The sequence below is a fragment of the Moschus berezovskii genome, chromosome 12 (assembly GCF_049115385.1).
Source record: "Moschus berezovskii isolate FMDL1 chromosome 12, NW_MosBer_1.0, whole genome shotgun sequence".
Classification (NCBI taxonomy): Eukaryota; Metazoa; Chordata; class Mammalia; order Artiodactyla; family Moschidae; genus Moschus; species Moschus berezovskii.
Window position 1 is genome coordinate 27,612,592 of NC_142471.1, and position 17,786 is coordinate 27,630,377.

General features: G+C 42.7%; 1 protein-coding gene and 1 long non-coding RNA gene across 5 annotated transcripts in view; both read left to right on the plus strand.

Moving 5' to 3' along the window:
* Positions 1–607: 607 nt before the first annotated feature.
* Positions 608–1,697, plus strand: LOC129555745 (uncharacterized). The gene is made up of 3 exons (XR_008685806.1): positions 608–1,195; positions 1,292–1,372; positions 1,546–1,697. It is a non-coding gene; the product is annotated as an uncharacterized LOC129555745 (long non-coding RNA).
* A 273-nt stretch (positions 1,698–1,970) lies between these two features.
* The window catches only part of SGPL1 (sphingosine-1-phosphate lyase 1), a 56,651-nt gene continuing 40,835 nt past the window's right edge, over positions 1,971–17,786 (plus strand). The window contains exons 1-2 of one of the 4 annotated variants that reach the window (XM_055425524.2): positions 1,971–2,128; positions 2,889–2,950. In XM_055425524.2, coding sequence (XP_055281499.2) covers positions 2,924–2,950 — 27 coding nt within the window. In that variant the 5' untranslated portion in view covers positions 1,971–2,128; positions 2,889–2,923. Of the gene's footprint in view, positions 2,129–2,264; positions 2,326–2,888; positions 2,951–17,786 lie in introns of those variants that run through there. The other 3 variants (XM_055425525.2, XM_055425526.2, XM_055425527.2) reach the window with 3 other exon arrangements.

Below are 17,786 nucleotides of genomic sequence, written 5' to 3' on the forward strand. Positions count from 1 at the left end.
TCCTAGGGTCTGAAGAGGAAATAAAGCAGAAGGGTGGGGGCTGAGGGCTATGGAGGACATAACCTGGAATCCCCAAATGAAAATGAAAGTTGCTCAGTCGTGTCCGACTCTTTGCGACCCCATGAACCGCAGCACGCCAGGCCTCCCTGTCCATCACCAACTCCCGGAGTCCACCCAAACTCATGTCCATTGAGTCGGTGATGCCATCCAACCATCTCATCCTCTGTCATCCCCTTCCCCTCCTGTCCTCAATCTTTCCCAGCATCGGGGTCTTTTCCAATGAGTCAGCTCTTCGCATCAGGTGGCCAAAGTATTGGAGTTTCAGCTTCAACATCAGTCCTTCCAATGAACACCCAGGACTGATCTCCTTTAGGATGGACTGGTTGGATCTCCTTGCAGTCCAAGGGACTCTCAAGAGTCTTCTCCAACACCACAGTTCAAAAGCATCAATTCTTCGGTGATCAGTAAAAGGTACTTTATTTTTGGCTGCGCTGGGTCTTCACTGTCGCACAGGCTTTCTCTAGTTGTGGCAAGCAGAGTCTCCTCTCTAGTTGCTGTGCACAGGCTTCTCACTGTGGTGGCTTCTCGAGGTGTGCATGGGCTTCAGTAGTTCTGGTACGTAGACTTAGTTGCTCCATGCCATGTGAGAGCTCCCCGGACCAGGGACTGAACTGGTGTCCTTTGTATTGGCAGGTGGATTCCCAGCCACTGGACCAGCAGGCAGGTGGACCAGCAGCCACTGGACCACCAGTCCCCCAAATTACTCTTGATGAATAGGCATTGGCAGCAAGTCCCATAACGTTTTCTGACCTCTCAACACTGAGAGTGAATGTCTACCGGGGAACAGCAGCAAAAGGGCTGAGGGAATGGCATTATTAGTGTCTGATTCAGGAGCTCTGGATAGTAGAGATGTCCAGGACTTCCGATGGGTGGAGGTGAGGCCGGGGAAGCCCAGAGAGAACTTATTTGACTCTTTCAGAATTTTGACCATTCTAGCTGGGAAACTAGGAAGTGCATAAGGGACTGTGCAGAGAAAGGCAGGCGTGATAACAAGGAATTCCATCATAAAAACACTAGATGAGGGTAACGATAGTAGTGATGACTCCCCCAATTAGTGTCATGACAACATTTTGCAAGAGGATGGAATCTGATACCCTCCTTAAGTGTCATTTTTATTCAGATGTCAAGATTCCAGGTAGGTGTCATTTAAATAATTTGTTGAAAAAATACTGTACGCAGAAATTTGATCAGTTACAAGTGACTACCCTGTCTTCTGCTTCTGCCGAATTAGTGTCATGACAACACAGACGAGTCATGAAACTGACTTCAGAGTTAGTGCTTTTAGAAATGACGGGTGACCTTTGCTATCCCGGTGAGTACTTTCACCAACATCGCTCATGAAAATAAAGTAGTATTGGTAGAATTTTTGCCCAACACCTATAGTCCCTGTTCTCCCTTTTTGTGGGCAGAGGGAAGGATGGGGATGACATTTCCAATAAGGGGCCTTTTCCTGTCGCTTTTCTTCACGCATCGTTGACCTAATAGAAGTCTGCAGGAAAGAGACAAGGAGCAAATCTCTGAGTCACTCACTGAAATCCCAGAAGCCTCTCTAGAGACACATCTTGAATCGACGTTCTGGATCAGTTTGTACAGTGCTCTGCAGGCATACTCTCTCAGGGGCTTCAGCGCACCAAATACGACCAGTAAGTTGGTTTTAAAAAGGAGACTGACGAAGCTGGGGACCTTATGGGGAGGGCTGGTTCCACCTTCCCAGGAGCGCTTTGGTGCCGCCCCCGCCAGGCCAGTAGGAGGCGCGCGCGCCCCCTGGGGCTTGGAGGGGACGCGGGCCCGGCGCCCGAGTCCGCGCGTGCGCGTGATCGGCGGCGGGGCCGCGCACGCCAGCGAGGGGAACGGGGGGGTGGGCAACGCGGGGGCCGTTTCCGGGCGGGGCGGGGAGGGGCGGGGCCGCCGGCGGCCGGATCTTTAATCTCGGCGGCGGCCGGTGGGTCGGTCTCGCTGTGAAGAGAGGCAAGGCCGGCTAGAGCGTGTCGGCAGGCAAGGAGCGCGGGAGCTGGCTCCCGGCCGAGAAGGTTGCCTGGGCCGCCGCGGAACCCGAGGAAGCAGACGGGTCCGCGCTGGGGAGGAGGGCTTTGGTTTGGGTTTGGAGAGCGCGGGACTGAATGGGAGGCGGGTCCTGGCCGGGGCGGGGGAGGAGTGTCGGGACGGCGGGGGTCCCGATGCGGGGAGGACTGCTGGAGGGCCGGGCCAGGTCTGCTCCTCGGGCGCGCTCGGGCCGAGGCCGCCGAGGTCCTGAGCGGATGCCAGGTTCGCGCGTGGGTGCGGGGGCGCTCGGGCCGAGACGGAGCGGGATATGAAACTCCACTCGCGGCGCGGCGGGAGTGGTCTCGCGGCGGGCAGGTTTGCCGATCTTCCCCGGCGAGGAAAGGGTTGTGTGGAGGGAGGGATGAAGTCTAGAACGAGGCCAGCTTGTTTCTCAAGAGCGGCCAGTGGAGGCTGGAGCCTGGGGCTGGGCTGCCCGGAGCGGCCGCCGGTCCGCCGGGGTAGTTCGAAGTGGGCGGGGCTCCGGGCCTCGAGGCCTCGGTCCGCGGCGGGCTGGGCGTTTCCCTCGGGTCTACCTAGGAGGGGATTGCTTTTGTAGGGGGCCTGGCGCTGGTGGCGTTTGGTCAGCGGCGGGAGGGAAGCAGAGTGCCAGCAGGATTCTTAATTCGCTGGCTTGGGGTGCTGGGCTGGAGTGTGAAATCGAGGAGTGAAAGCTGAACTCTCCAAGGAGGGAACAGAACCATTTCTCTGCAGCTCTGGCGAATATAGGCGGGCCAACGGGACAGTTTGTAGCGTCAGAAGTAAACAAACCTGGTTCCCTTTTGCAGAGGGGAGACACTGAAAGGACGTCTGGGAGAGGAAAATGCCCAGTACAGACCTAATGTCGTTGGTGAGTCCTTTTCCAAATATCTTTCTTGTTGTAAGGCACTTGTCCAGTATGTTTTATTTTTAGTCCAAAGGATGAGTGTGTAGATTTCATCTCTGATGCTTGCCTTTGATAGCTGAGAGTTTCTTCCTCCTTTTATTTTGGATTTAATGACTAGATGGGTAGTGATTGAAATAAATGTATGAATATATATATTTATTTAATGAATATGAAGAATATTTTGCAAAATTCTTGCAGTTGATTTTAATCTCTCCCTTCGTATACTACCAGAACCGTTTTAAAACTTCAATGAACTTTAGTCTGGATCTGCCATATATTAGTTTTTAAGTGTTAGTTTCCCAGACTAGAGTTATTCCCTGGAAGGCAGATATCTTGTCTTATTTGTTTAGAGGTGATAAACACCTGTCATGGTGCTCCGTATATAATAAGTTGCTAATTGCTGAACTGAGCTAGTTTGAATTTACTTTCTTCTGTTGTGGTGAGGAGTTGGCCTGTTTTGGTAGAGGCTGGTTTTTTTCCTTCTCCTCTTGAGATCTTTCTGTGCTGTTTTTTTTTTTTTTTTTTCCCCAGTGAGCAGGGAAAATAGAATTGTCAAATGAGTGTTTACCAAAATGTTTTATTCTTGGAACATTTGTGGATTCCATAGAAGTTCTTTATTGATTTTTATTTTTTTCATAGAGGGTGTTAGAGAATTGTGAGGAACCCGTGATTTTCAAAGAGCAATGTGTTTAGTTTTTAATAAGTTACGTCTTTGAATCTGATGTCTCTTTGTACAAAGAGACATTGATTTGAAAACATTTCTTTTCCCTCTCTCGATGTCACTATCCCGGAGAGTTGATCGCTGTCACTGGGAAGTTGGCAAAAACTAGTAGTGAGTTTTTTTGTTTTTTTTTTACTATCCTATGGCTGATGTCCTGTAGTGTCAAAATCTCTAAGGTCTGCAGGAGAAGTTGAGAGATCAACCAAGTTGTGGTGGTGGAGCAAGGATGACTTTGGAGACATAGACAAGTATTTGGTTTATCCAAGATTCAGATGAAGGGTTCACCTAAAATAGTTTTTTTTTTTTTTTTTGCCTCAAATTTCTTACATTGTCAGTAGATAATAAATTGTATTCTGTAATGTTAAATTCTTATTACAAGAGCAGTTATGTTAGAAGAATTGAAAGCTATTAATAAAGGAAGCAGCCCCCAATAATTCTGCTATTCAGAAATAGCCACTGTTTGCACCTTGCAGAATGATCTGCAGTAACTGGTAATTTCTTTCTCTTTTATAAATCAGTATGTATATGTAAATTAAGATTCCTATATGTTAGTAGGATATAACTCCATGCCCAGAGATGTGTGTATTACTTCCTGGGCCTGTGGGCTCCCTTTAGCAGTCTGAGCAGTGAGTGCTTTTATTTAGAATATTAACTTTGGAATCAGTTTTGTTTTGAAGTATTTCTGTAGCTATCGCTACTGCTATTCACTTCCTCATTTGACAATCTAGCTCTTTATGAGTGTTGCTTTGCTCATTGGTGTAAGGAATTAAATCATATGGATAACAGCTGGCCCGTGAGAATCATCACTCTCTGAAGTCACTGTACGTGTTGCTTGAGGTGCTCTTGATGGAAGAATTGTCCTTCTTTCTTTGACTGTACTGTGCTAAATGGTAAAGAACCAGTGACCAGGGCTGGGTTTTCAGTGAGGATGCTATAAACGTTTGGTCGAGATCTCAGTTCAAGATGTTTCTCTGTACTTGCTTTGTATCGTGTGATGCGTTACACATGTTCCTGGCCCTCTAACTGGAAAGAAGGGCTCTAGTTAATAGAAGATAACCTCAGCGTAGGGCAGCATATGGTAGAATTTCAGAATTAGAAACAACCTTGCAAGTTATATGATGCAGTGTCTTACTTTTATTGTACATGCATCCTTTTTAGAGTATCTCTGCTAAATGAATATCCAGTCATCCGTCTTTTCTCCTGGGGGAATCTGATAGGCATAAGCTAAGATACAGTAAGAGATGGATTCAGGAGTAGTAATGTAAGTCTGATAGCTAACATTTATTAAGCACAAATTATGCATTAGGTGCAGAAATAGATATTCTACATACTCATTTAATTTTCCTAAAATTCCTTGAAAAATATGCTGGCATTCTCCTTTTATAGATGAAAAACCACACTTAGCATATCATAGCAATGAAGTGGTGGAGCTTTATTTTACCACAGTTGGTCTGTCTTAAAAACCCTCTTTCTTGTCTACTTTGTGAAGCTACCTCTAAGTCGTCTTCACGGAAAGGCAAAGAAGTTACTGAACTTTGTGGCTCTTGAGAGCAGGTTTGTGTGGAACAGTAGCGAAATAGTTCTGCCCTCTAAGGGGGCACTTTGGAAGAGTGGGGGAGGGTGCTTTTGGCTTCTGATCTAGTCTTGTCTGAACATACATGTTTTATTACACAGATCTTCATGTTTGTTTTCTCTTATGTTGCAGTTGGGGCATTATATTGAAATTTTTAAAAGTTATAAAATTTTTAAAAGTTATGTCTATAGGTATAATGTTATGTTCTTTGAATTTCATAATAAAGGGCATTATGAAATATTAGTTATAGGAAAAGGTATTGGGTCTGATAGGGTTGAAAACTACTGTGTGGAGGGCAGTAAAACTTGAAGGTGAACTGGAGTCCATGTGTAAAAAACCTATGATTCCAGATGAAGACTCCTGGGCTGTCAGCCCTCAGTGCTTTCCTGCCCTTGATTTTGTCCTCGTTTGATTAAGGTGGTATGCCTGCCTTTTTTCCATTTGCTCATTTATGCCATGGACTGTAATACTTTCCACTTATGTTTCAGAGAGAATAAAATGAGTGAGTGGATTCATTCATCTGAGAATTGCAATGCTTTCAGAGGGAATTCAGGTCTGGAAATCTTTTAAGCAATCTTTCTCCACTTTAGCAACCATTCTTTTTATACATATTTTCCTCCTTCCTAGTGCTCAGGGGCTAGATAAATTTAAGAGTTGCAAAATACTCCTAGGTTTTAAGAAAAAGATACTTTGTAAAGCTAAGTCTAGGTTTCATTCTAAAGGAGATCAATCCTGGGTGTTCATTGGAAGGACTGATGCTAAAGCTGAAACTCCAATACTTTGGCCACCTCATGCGACGAGTTGACTCACTGGAAAAGACTCTGATGCTGGGAGGGATTGGGGGCGGGAGGAGAAGGGGACGACAGAGAATGAGATGGCTGGATGGCATCACCGACTTTGTGGACATGAGTTTGAGTGAACTCCGGGAGTTGGTGATGGACAGGGAGGTCTGGCGTGCTGTGATTCATGGGGTCGCAAAGAGTCGGTCACGACTGAGTGACTGAACTGAACTGAACTGAAAGGGATGGTGAAGGAAAAGGAAATGCAACCCACTCCAGTGTTCTTGCTGGAGAATCCCATGGACGGAGGAGTCTGGTGGGCTACAGTCCATGGGGTCGCATAGAGTTGGACGCGACTGAGCGACTTCACTTTCTTTCTTTCTTTAAAGGGATGGTGCAGTGTTACTGTATGCACTATGGAAGTGCTGGGTGGGGTTTGAGTGATAGTTGCTTATCTAGGGTTGAGGTTCTCAACCAGGAGCAATTTTTGCTCCCCTCCCCGCCACGGCCCCAGGACATTTGGCAATGTCTAGAGACATTTTTAAGGGCTTCCCTGGTGGCTCAGCGGTTAAGAATCCACCTGCAATGCAGGAGTTGCAGGTTCGATCCTTGGGTCAGGAATATCTCCTGAAGTAGGAAATGGCAACCTGTTCAGTATTCTTGCCTAGAGAATCCCATGGACAGAGGGGCCTGGAGGGCTACAGTCCATAGGGTTGCAAAGAGTCTGACACGACCAAGGTGAGTGAGCATGAGCACAGTGATAGTTGGGTTATTTTGCCCATGGATCAAGCTCTACTACTTTGGAGTATACATTGGAGAGCATGGTAAAATTCCTAAGAAATGCTGTCCTTTACTACATTTCTGCAGCACTGTTTTCTTGATTTGGAGGCAGTAAACCTGTCTCAGTTTTGTTTTTCAGGTTCAAAAATCAAATCTTTCCAGATCTTAGAGCTTTATCTTTGACCCTTGAATCCTTTTCAGGGATGCTTTCTTAATGACTCTCTAATGGAGTTTAAGCAATAAATTGAAAGATGGATGCCAAAAGCTCATTTCTGTTATTTGAATCTGATGTCTTATTTGTAGGCTTGTCTAGAAGAGAGGGAGGACAGGCAGGACATTTGAAATTTCGTTGACAGTTCGAGTGGCCATTGTAGGATGAGCACTGGTTTTGACGTTCATTTTGTAAATAAAGCAAAATATGATAACAAGTATGATAATTTCTCCAGTTTTTGGTGTGAAGGATGAGCCATTGTAGGAGGAACACTGGTTTTGACGTTCTAATTTTGTAAATAAAGCAAAATACAATAACAAGTATGATAATTTCTCCAGTTTTTGGTGTGAAGGAAAGGGAAGTTATAAATAGATAATCCCCAAATCCTAGTCTTTGGCTTGACTTTGCAGTCTGTGTCAGGAATTTTTAATAACCTACACCTTCCTAATTAGGTTTTGCACAATCTAGTATTACATGCAGTTTGTTCACATTGGTGGCAGAAATGGGAATCAGCTTGGGATTGAGACTTTTCCATAGGGAACTCATTTGCAGTGAATCGGTCCACATGTGGAAACACACAGAATGCAATTACTGAGAGAAAAACCATGTTAAGGGGTAAAGGGGAGAGAAAGGAGCCATTCACTGGGGAAGATGGAACAGTACAGGCCGAAAATAATTTGTTGGGTCTGTCACTTATCTCCTGGCGCACTCCAACAGTTTGAGTGCCCTGAGTTAGGGAACGCCAGCGGGGTTGGTGTTAAGAACCATTAGCTCTCTTAGGCCTGAAAGGGCAAGAGGGACTTGAAAGAGAGGGTAAGCTGTGGGAATGCAGCCACTTCCGACCAGTGGCCTAGCAGGAGGGGATCCAGGGAAATTAAACACCTCAGATGTTCTGCTGGAGGTTTCCATTGTCAAACCCAACTGGCAGCCAGAGGACATGGGGACCTGGGTGATTGAGAGGACAGCCCCATGAGGCACGTAACGGAGTTGGGGAAAGTTGGGTAGAGGATCAGGATACCCAGTATGCTGAAATCAAGGTCAAGTTAGTTTTTGGTTTTTTTCCCTTAATTTATTTTTGGCTGGGCTGGGTCTTTGTCGCTCTAGTTGTGGCAACCAGGGGCTACTCTCCAGTTGTGGTGCTCGAGCTTCTCGTTGCAGTGGCTTCTTTTGTCATGGAACATGGGCTCTAGGGCATGTGGTGCACAGGCTTAGTTGCTCCTGGCATGTGGGATCTTCCCAGATCAGGGATCAAACCCGTGTCTCCTGCATTGGCAAGTGGATTCTTTACCACTGAGCTACCAGGGAAGCCCTCAGGTTAGTTTTGAAAGATTCAGTGAGAAGACAGTGTTTGAGCAGAGTCTTGAAGAACACAGGTCAGGGAACATTATAGAAAAGAAATGTTCTTGTTTATAACAGAAGCATAGATTCAGAAGCACAGTTGCCACAACTTCAGAGCTAGTTTGTTTCCATAGTAGCCTTAGAATCTTAATTGCCAGAGGGCCTTTAGAAGTGCTTCATTGCCACCTACCTTGCCGTGTGGGAAGCCCTTCTAGGATGCCTGGCCAGGAGTGGGTGCAGAAGACTTTCTCGGGGAGTCCTTTCCATTGTCCGACAGCTTTAATTGTTAGAAAGTTTTTTATTTGTCCGAATCACAGAATGTATCAGGATTAGGTTTGGCTGGATATAAGAGAAAAATCTAAAGTATCAGAGATAGAAGATAGAAGTAAATTTTTCTAAAGTAAGAGAAATCCAGAGTAGACAGTTGGTTACTGATGACCATCGTTCCTAATTCTCTGCGGAAGCTCCACTGCTCAGAGTGCATCCCTTCGGGGTCAGAACAGCTGCTTTGAGCTTGAGCTATCAGGTTCGCCTTTCATTTGGCAGGAAGAGGAAAGAGAAGGAGAAGAGCCTGCCTGCATTCTTAATTTATTATACAAACAAACCTGTATAAAGCATGTGAAAGTATTAGTCGCTCAGTTGTGTTCAACTCTTTGCGACCCTGTGGACTGTAGCTTTCTAGGCTCCTCTTTCCATGAATACTGAAGTGGGTTGCCATCTCTTCCTCCAGGGGAATCTTCCTGATCCAGGGATCAAACCTGGATCCTCCTGCATTGCAGGCAGATTCTTTACCATCTGAGCCATCAGGGAAGCCCCAATAAAGCACTTATCCTCATTTTAAAGAATAATAATAAAGGAAACAGTCGTGTATCTACCACCTGGGTTAAGAAATAGAATATTTACCCCCAACCCCATGTTCCCCAGCCTGGTAATGTCTCCTTCCCTTTCCTCTAGGGATACTACTCTACTGTCCTGATTTTGGAGAATAGTTATTCCCGTGCTGTTTAAGAAAAAAAATTGTGTTACCCCCTATTTATGCATCCCTAATTTTAGTTTTATTTTTCAACTTGCTCCAAGTGGATTTATATATATTTTTTTAACCATTAAAAAAAAATTGAAGTATAGTTAATGTACAATGTTGTGTTTGTTTCTGGTGTACAGCAAAGTGATTCAGTTACATATATATACACTTTTTTATAGAGAGAGATTGGAGAAGGAAATGGCAACTCACTCCAGTGTTCTTGCCTGGAGAATCCCAGGGACCAGGGGACCCTGGTGGGCTGCTGTCTATGCGGTCGCACAGAGTCGGACACGACTGAAGCGACTTAACTGCAGCAGCATATATATAGAGAGATATGCGTATCCATTTATATTTCAGATTCTTGTCAATTATTGGCTATTACAAGATATTGAATATATTTCCTTGTGCTGCACAGTAGGTCTTGGTTGTTTATTTTATATACAGCAGTGTGTGTATGTTAATCCCAAACTTCTCATTTATCCTTCCTGTCCCCACTATCCCCTTTGGTACCCATTAGTTTGTTTTCTGTGTCTGTGCGTCTTATTTCTGTTTTGTAGGTAAGTTCATTTGAATCATTTTTTAGGCTCCACTTATAAGTGATCTCATCTGATATTTGTCTTTGTTTTACTTCATTTAATACGATAATCTCTAGGTCCCTCCATGATGCTGCAAATGACATTATTGCATTCTTTTTTATGGCTGAGTAGTGTTCCATTATCGGAGAAGGCAATGGCAAGCCACTCCAGTACTCTTGCCTAGAAAATCCCATGGATGGAGGAGCCTGGTAGGCTGCAGTCCATGGGGTCGCTAAGGGTTGGACACGACGGAGCGACTTCACTCTCACTTTTCACTTTCACACATTGGAGAAGGAAATGGCAACCCACTCCAGTGTTCTTGCCTGGAGAATCCCAGGGACGGGGGAGCCTGGTGGGCTTCCATCTATGGGGTCGCGCAGAGTCGGACACGACTGGAGCAACTTAGCAGCAGCAGCAGCAGCAGTGTTCCTTTATATGTATGTACTGCATTTTCTTTCATCATTCTTCTGTTCATGGATGTTTAGGTTGCTTCCATGTTTTGGCTGTTGTAAATCGTGCTGTGGTGAACACTGAGGTGAATGTATCTTTTTGAATTAGAATTTTCTCCAGATATATGTCCAGGATCACATGATAACTGTATTTTTAGTTTTTTAAGACATTTCCCTAGTATTCTCCATAGTGGATGCACCGATTTACATTCCCACCAACAGTGTACGAGGGTTCACTTTTCTCTACACTCTCTCCAGCATTTATTATTTGTAGACTTTTTAATGTTAACTGTTCTGACTGGTATATACCTCATTGTAATTTTGATTTGCGTTTTTGTAATAATTAGACATAATGAGCATCTTTTTGTGTGCCTGTTGGCCATCTGTTTATGGTTGATTCATTTTTATTGTTGTAAAGCATTTCATTATAGCATAATCAATATATGGTTACCACAATTTATTTATCACACCACTGAAGATAGATATTTGGACTGTTTCCAGTCTGGGACATTATTGAAGATTACTGTTATGAACATTCTTGTATATGTGTTTTTTGGAAAAATGTCTATTTAGATCTTTTGCCCATTTTTTGATTGAGTGGTTGGTTTTTTTTGATATTTAAACTGTATGAGCTGTTTGTGTATTTTGGAAACTAATCCCTTGTTGAATAGTGTCATTTACAAATATTTTCTTCTAGTCCATAGGTTATCTTTTTGTTTTGTTTAAGGTTTCTTTTGCTCTGCAAAAGCTTTTAAGTTTAATTAGGTCCCATTTGTTTGTTTTTGTAACTGTTTATCTAGGGGACAGGTCCAAAAAAATGCTGCATTTTATGTCAAAGAGTGTTCTGCCTATGTTTTCCTCTGAGTGTAACAGTATCTGGTCTTACATTTAGGTTTTTAATCCATTTAGTTTATTTTTGTGTATGGTGTTAAGGAGTTTTCTAATTTCATTCTTTTACGTGTTGCTGTCCCGTTTTCCCACTACCACTTATTGAAGAGAGACTGTCTTTTCTTCATTGTGTATTCTTGCCTCCTTTGTCGTAGATTAATTGGCCATAAGTGTGTGGGTTTATCTCTGGGCTTTCTATTGTGTTCCATTGATCTATATGTCTCTTTTTGTGCCAGCACCATACTGTTTTGATTACTGTGGCTTTGTAGTATAGTCTGAAGTCAGGGAGTGTGATTCTCCCAGTTCATTCTTCTTTCTCAGAAATGTTTTGACTATTCGGGGTCTTTTATGTTCCTATACAAGCTAAATTTGTTTTGTCCTAGTTCTGTGAAAAATACCACTGATAATTTGATAAGGGATTGCATTGAATGATTTATATGTATTTTTGATGGTTTTCCTATGTTAGTATTTGTGAGATTCATCCATGCTGTTGTATGTAGTTCATAGTTTAGTTCATTCATTTTCATTGTTGTATAGCGTTTCATTATAGCATAATCAGTGCATGATTATCACAATTTATTTACCATACCACTGAAGATAGATACTTGGACTGTTTCCAACCTGGGACTTTTTTGAAGATTACTGTTAAACAAACATTCTTGTATATGACAGATGATCACAAGTGATAAATAGTTTTTCTGGGATTTATTCCTAGTAGTGGAATTGGTGGATTCTAAAGTTATGACCAACCTAGATAGAATATTAAAAAGCAGAGACATTACTTTGCCAACCAAGGTCCGTCTAGTCAAGGCTGTGGTTTTTCCTGTGGTCATGTATGGATGTGAGAGTTGGACTATGAAGAAGGCTGATCGCCGAAGAATTGATGCTTTTGAACTGTGGTGCTGGAGAAGACTCTTGAGAGTCCCTTGTACTGCACGGAGATCCAACCAGTCCATTCTAGAGGAGATCAATCCTGGGTGTTCATTGGAGGGACTGATGCTAAAGCTGAAACTGCAATACTTTGGCCACCTCATGCGACGAGTTGACTCACTGGAAAAGACTCTGATGCTGGGAAAGGTTGGGGGTGGGAGGAGAAGGGGACGACAGAGAATGAGATGGCTGGATGGCATCACCGACTCTATGGACATGAGTTTGGGTGAACTCCGGAAGTTGGTGATGGACAGGGAGGCCTGGCGTTTTGTGATTCATGGGGTCACGGAGAGTCAGACACGACTGAGCGACTGAACTGAACTGACTGAAAGAGTCTATGTCCTTAACTTCCCTAGATAATGCCAAACTTTTCCAAAGAGGTTGATAGAGTTTACATCTTCTAGCAACATTATATGCAAGTTTTTGTTTCTACAGAGCTTGACAAACTTGATATTTAAAAGGCTTTTAATTTATTTACCAGTCCAGTAGGGTTGAAATCTGGTGCTTTCCTTGCACATTTCCCTGATTACTAATGACGTTGTGTCCTTTAAATGTTTATTGACTATTTGGATTTCCTGTTTTGTGGATGCCTCTTTGAATCTTATGCCTCATTATTTATCTGTTTCCTTTTGTAGTTCTGTTAGATTTTGTTGTACATAATTTGATGTTTTATTACTAGGTACATATAGATTTAAAATTGTTACATCTTACCTGCTGCTGCTGCTGCTAAGTCACTTCAGTTGTGTCCGACTCTGTGTGACCCCATAGACGGAAGCCCACAAGGCTCCCCTGTCCCTGGGATTCTCCAGGCAAGAACACTGGAGTGGGCTGCCATCTCCTTCTCCAATGTGTGAAAGTGAAAAGTGAAAGTGAAGTCGCTCAGTCGTGTCCAACCCTTAGTGACCCCATGGACTGCAGCCTACCAGGCTTCTCCATCCATGGGATTTTTAGGCAAGAGTACTGGAGTGGCTTGCCATTGCCTTCTCCGACATCTTACCTAGTAAGCTACAATTTTTATATAACAATGCTTTTTGACTTAATATAACATAGCCACATGAGCTTTTTGTTATGAAGTAGGCAAACTAAATTTTTGGTGAATGAGTGACTTACCTGTTGTAGAGGCAGAAACTTCAGAGCACTCCGCCAAGTCTGTTCTCCTGGCATACTGTTGTTACGTGTCCTGTTATCCTATGAAGTGAACAAAGCACTTAAAAAAAAAAAAGGCAATAGAGTTTTCGTTTTGGGAGGTACAACTTGTATACAGAAAAGGGCCCCAATCTTAATTATATGGGCATATGGATACACGTCCTCACTGCCCAGATCAAGATGTGAGAAATGTCCAGCATCCTACAGACTCCTCATTTCCCTCCCACTTGATGCCTGCCAAAGGTGGTCACTCTTCTCACGATAGGTGGTTTTGAAGATTTTTCAACTTTGTGTAAATGCAAACATATATTATCTTTCATGAATGTCTTTTTCCCTCCAATGTTGATTGTATCTGTGAATTTCATCCATGGTCCTGTGTAGCAAGATGTTAAAAAATTGTTGCTTTGCAGTTTTACAGTTTATGAAATAGTACAGTTTATTCATCCTGTAATTGATGGACGTGTATGTCTCTACTTTTGGCTGTTATTGGTGACACTGCAGTTTTGAACATGTCCTTTAGTAACCATAAGTACAGTTGTTGGGTATGTGGTTGGGTCACGAGGCACACTGACAAACAGGTTTCTCAAGTGGTTGTCCCAGCTGCTACTCCTGTGTTTTCTTAATATGTAACTTTTGGATTTAGCTTTGGGCAAAAAGTCTTCACTTTTTGTTACCTGCATACTAGACAGTGGAGACAGCTTTGAGAACTTTCTTGAAGTAATTCAGGTACTTTTAAAATGTGATTATGCCCTTTCTTTTCTCTGCATTCTTATCTAGTCTGAAAATATTAATAAACATTTGATGGGAAAAACAAGCAAACTTGGTCTTTTTTGAATATTAAAAGTTTAGATTTGTAAAACACCATTTGTAGCAGTTAACTTCAAGGCTGAAATCATAATCCTTTGGAACTCTTTGGAACCTAAGTAGGAGTTGTGGAATATTTACACTTCATGCTCGGTAGTGAGAAGACCTGTCTCTTTGGAGACTTTTACCTCCAGGCATTTGAATTCAGTCCTTTGAATTGCATTTTGGCTGATGAGCCTAAAAAGGAATGCATTGATCCTATCTTGAGTTCTTAAAGGTGCTGAGTCTTTGAGAGAGCTGAGGCAAATGGATATTTGTTTCAAATTTTAATGGGACGGAATTGAGGACAAATATGAGAATGCCTTTGTGGCCCTGCTCATGGTTGAGTTGTATCACAGCCAAGGTGAAAGAAAGCCTAGGATTACTATTACCCAGCCCTTTTTTTTGATAAGGTTTCAGATGTTTTCCCACGAATCATGATTGCAGCAGTCAACAGCAGTCTATCTGGATGACTGAAATCAGGTTTATGATCTGTAAACATAATTATTAATAGGTAACTGGTTTAATCTGGTTTTCTTGGAACAGAAGTCGACACTTGCAACTTTCTGATTGAATTCAGTTGATGAAGGCAATAAGATGACTTAACGTCTATCTTACAAAACCGAGGAGCGGCTTACTATTTACCTGCATTATTAGCATCATCTGTAAGAAAATACAGCATAGGCATGGGAATCAAACTATGTAAAGCCTCTTAAAGCTCTGCCTCTGTGGCTTTTCTTGGAACCTTGCAAAGGTCACTTTTCCTTGCTGCTTATGAAAAGGAAAGGAAAATGTTTATCACAAGAGAATTACCTCATCAGATACTTAGTTAAGTGTGTATTATCTGAAGCTGTTTGCTCATTTCTGCATTTAAGATTCACAGCAACCCTTGAATTATTATTTTTCTTGTGAATTTTTTTGTTGAATTATAACAATGGCATCTGTTTTTGCAGATGAGAAAAATCCAGTTGCATAGAGGTTCAGTAACTACCAAAGGTCACACAGCTTCTAAGTTAGAGTTAAAATTAGAGTAGAAGCCTTTGAACACTATCCAGACTTTCTAGGATACAACAGTGGCCTGTGAAACACTATTAACACAATCCTCAGAGTCCACAGGTGTCATGATGAGCTATAAGTTCAGGACAGTACTCAGAGGTGGGTGTCCTTTTCAGATATCCTGGATAGTGGCTGGAGTATGTGTTCATAATAAAACACAAAAGATGTTTTTAAAAAGTTTCATCGTTTTAGCAGTTAGTAATTGTGTTTATTTCTCCACTGATCTCCAGTAGCAAACTGGGCACCTATCGACCTGGGGAATTCCTCATTCTGTATCCTATCATTTTGCCCTTTGATACTGTTCATGGGGTTCTCAAGGCAACTATACTGAAGTGGTTTGCCATTCCCTTCTCCAGTGGACCACATTCGGCTGTGGTCCATGTGATCAGATTGATTAGTTTCCTGTGATTATGATTTCAGTGTGTCTGCCCTCTGATGCCCCCTTGCAATACCTACCGTCTTATTTGGGTTTCTAAAAAGCCTCTTGATGAAAGTGAAAGAGGAGAGTGAAAGGTTGGCTTGAAGCTCAACATTCAGAAAACAAAGATCATGGCATCTGGCCCCATCACTTCATGGGAAATAGGTGGGAAAACAGTGGAAACAGTGTCAGACTTTATTTTGGGGGGCTCCAAAATCACTGCGGATGCTGATTGCAGCCATGAAATTAAAAGACGCTTACTCCTTGGAAGGAAAGTTATGACCAACCTTGATAGTATATTAAAAAGCAGAGACACTACTTTGCCAAGAAAGGTCCGTCTAGTCAAGGCTATGGTTTTTCCAGTGGTCATGCATGGATGTGAGAGTTGGACTGTGAAGAAAGCTGATTGCCGAAGAATTGATGCTTTTGAACTGTGGTGTTGGAGAAGACTCTTGAGAGTCCCTTGTACTGCAAAGAGATCCAAGCAGTCCATTCTAAAGGAGATCAATCCTGGGTGTTCATTGGAAGGACTGATGCTAAAGCTGAAACTGCAATACTTTGGCCACCTCATGCGATGAGTTGACTCACTGGAAAAGACTCTGATGCTGGGAAAGGTTGAGGGCATGAGGGGAAGGGGACGACATAGAATGAGATGGCTGGATGACATCACCGACTCTGTGGACATGAGTTTGAGTGAACTCCGGGAGTTGGTGATGGACAGGGAGGCCTGGCGTTTTGTGATTCATGGGGTCGCGGAGAGTCGGACACGACTGAGCGACTGAACTGAATTGTGTTAATGAACTCTCAAAATGATACCTTTAAACAGTAGTGACCCTTTTTGTCTAGTTTATACATAATTACAGATTTCTTCATTGTTTTTAGACACAGATCCTTTCATTTGGAGCCCAAAGCTTTAATCTCTGTTTTTGGAATTGCAAAGCTTCTGCTATCCTTGGTCATATGGAAACTTTTGTTCAGAAAGACATTTTTTTTTAAGCCTGTGAATACAAACAATTTAGGTGGTTGGTCTTAGCTGTGAGAACATTTAGTGAACATAAATGGAATTGCTGAGTCATAATGCTTTTTTTTTCTTTTAAAGTATACAAGCCAGTGGTTTTTAGTGTATTCACAGAGTTTGTGAAACCATCACCACAATTTTAGAACATTTTCAAAAGAAACCCCTTACTCTTTAGTAGTAATTTCCTCCCAGTCTCCTAGTCTTGGACAAATACCAGACTACTTTTTGTTGATAGATTTTCTTGTTCAGAACGTTTCTTATAAATAGAATCATATACCATGTGGTGTTTTATAATTGGCTTTTTTTCACTTAGCATGATGTTTCCAAGATTCATCCATGTTGTAGCTTGAATCAGAACGTCATTCCTTTTTATTTATAGGTGTGAGGCTTTTCCTGAAGAATTTTAAGTAATGGATATATTCATTGTTTCTATTTTGTTCTCACCTGCAGGAAACATAGGAGTCTTGGGTTTGCTTTATACAATGGGATAGTTTGTCGTATTAGAGGAGTTATTAACCTGAGGAATATGTCCCCAGTGACTGGCCTTTAGGATGCCCTGAACCCTTTGTAATTGCGAGATTTTGTATTCCTTTCCATGGGGTCGCTAAGGGTCGGACACGACTGAGCTACTTCACTTTCACTTTTCACTTTCACGCATTGGAGAAGGAAATGGCAACCCACTCCAGTGTTCTTGCCTGGAGAATCCCAGGGACGGGACAGCCTGGTGGGCTGTCGTCTATGGGGTCACACAGAGTCGGACACGACCGAAGTGACTTAGCAGCAGCAGCAGCAGCAGCAGCAGCAGCAGCAGCAAGCATTTTTTGATAGGGGAGCATAGGGGACTGAGAACATTTAGCTTTTGTTAAAAGATAATTTCCCCCAGAAGGTAAAGTCGTGACACTTGTACAGGTGTTAAATGAATACACACTTTATACAGTGGTCAAAAGAGAAGTCCAAAAGAGAACCAGTATATTTGTAGATCAGGAGTATTAAAATGAATATGCAAATAGAGTCAAAATAGTTTCTTCCATAGTGGAGAGGGAGGTCATTGAAC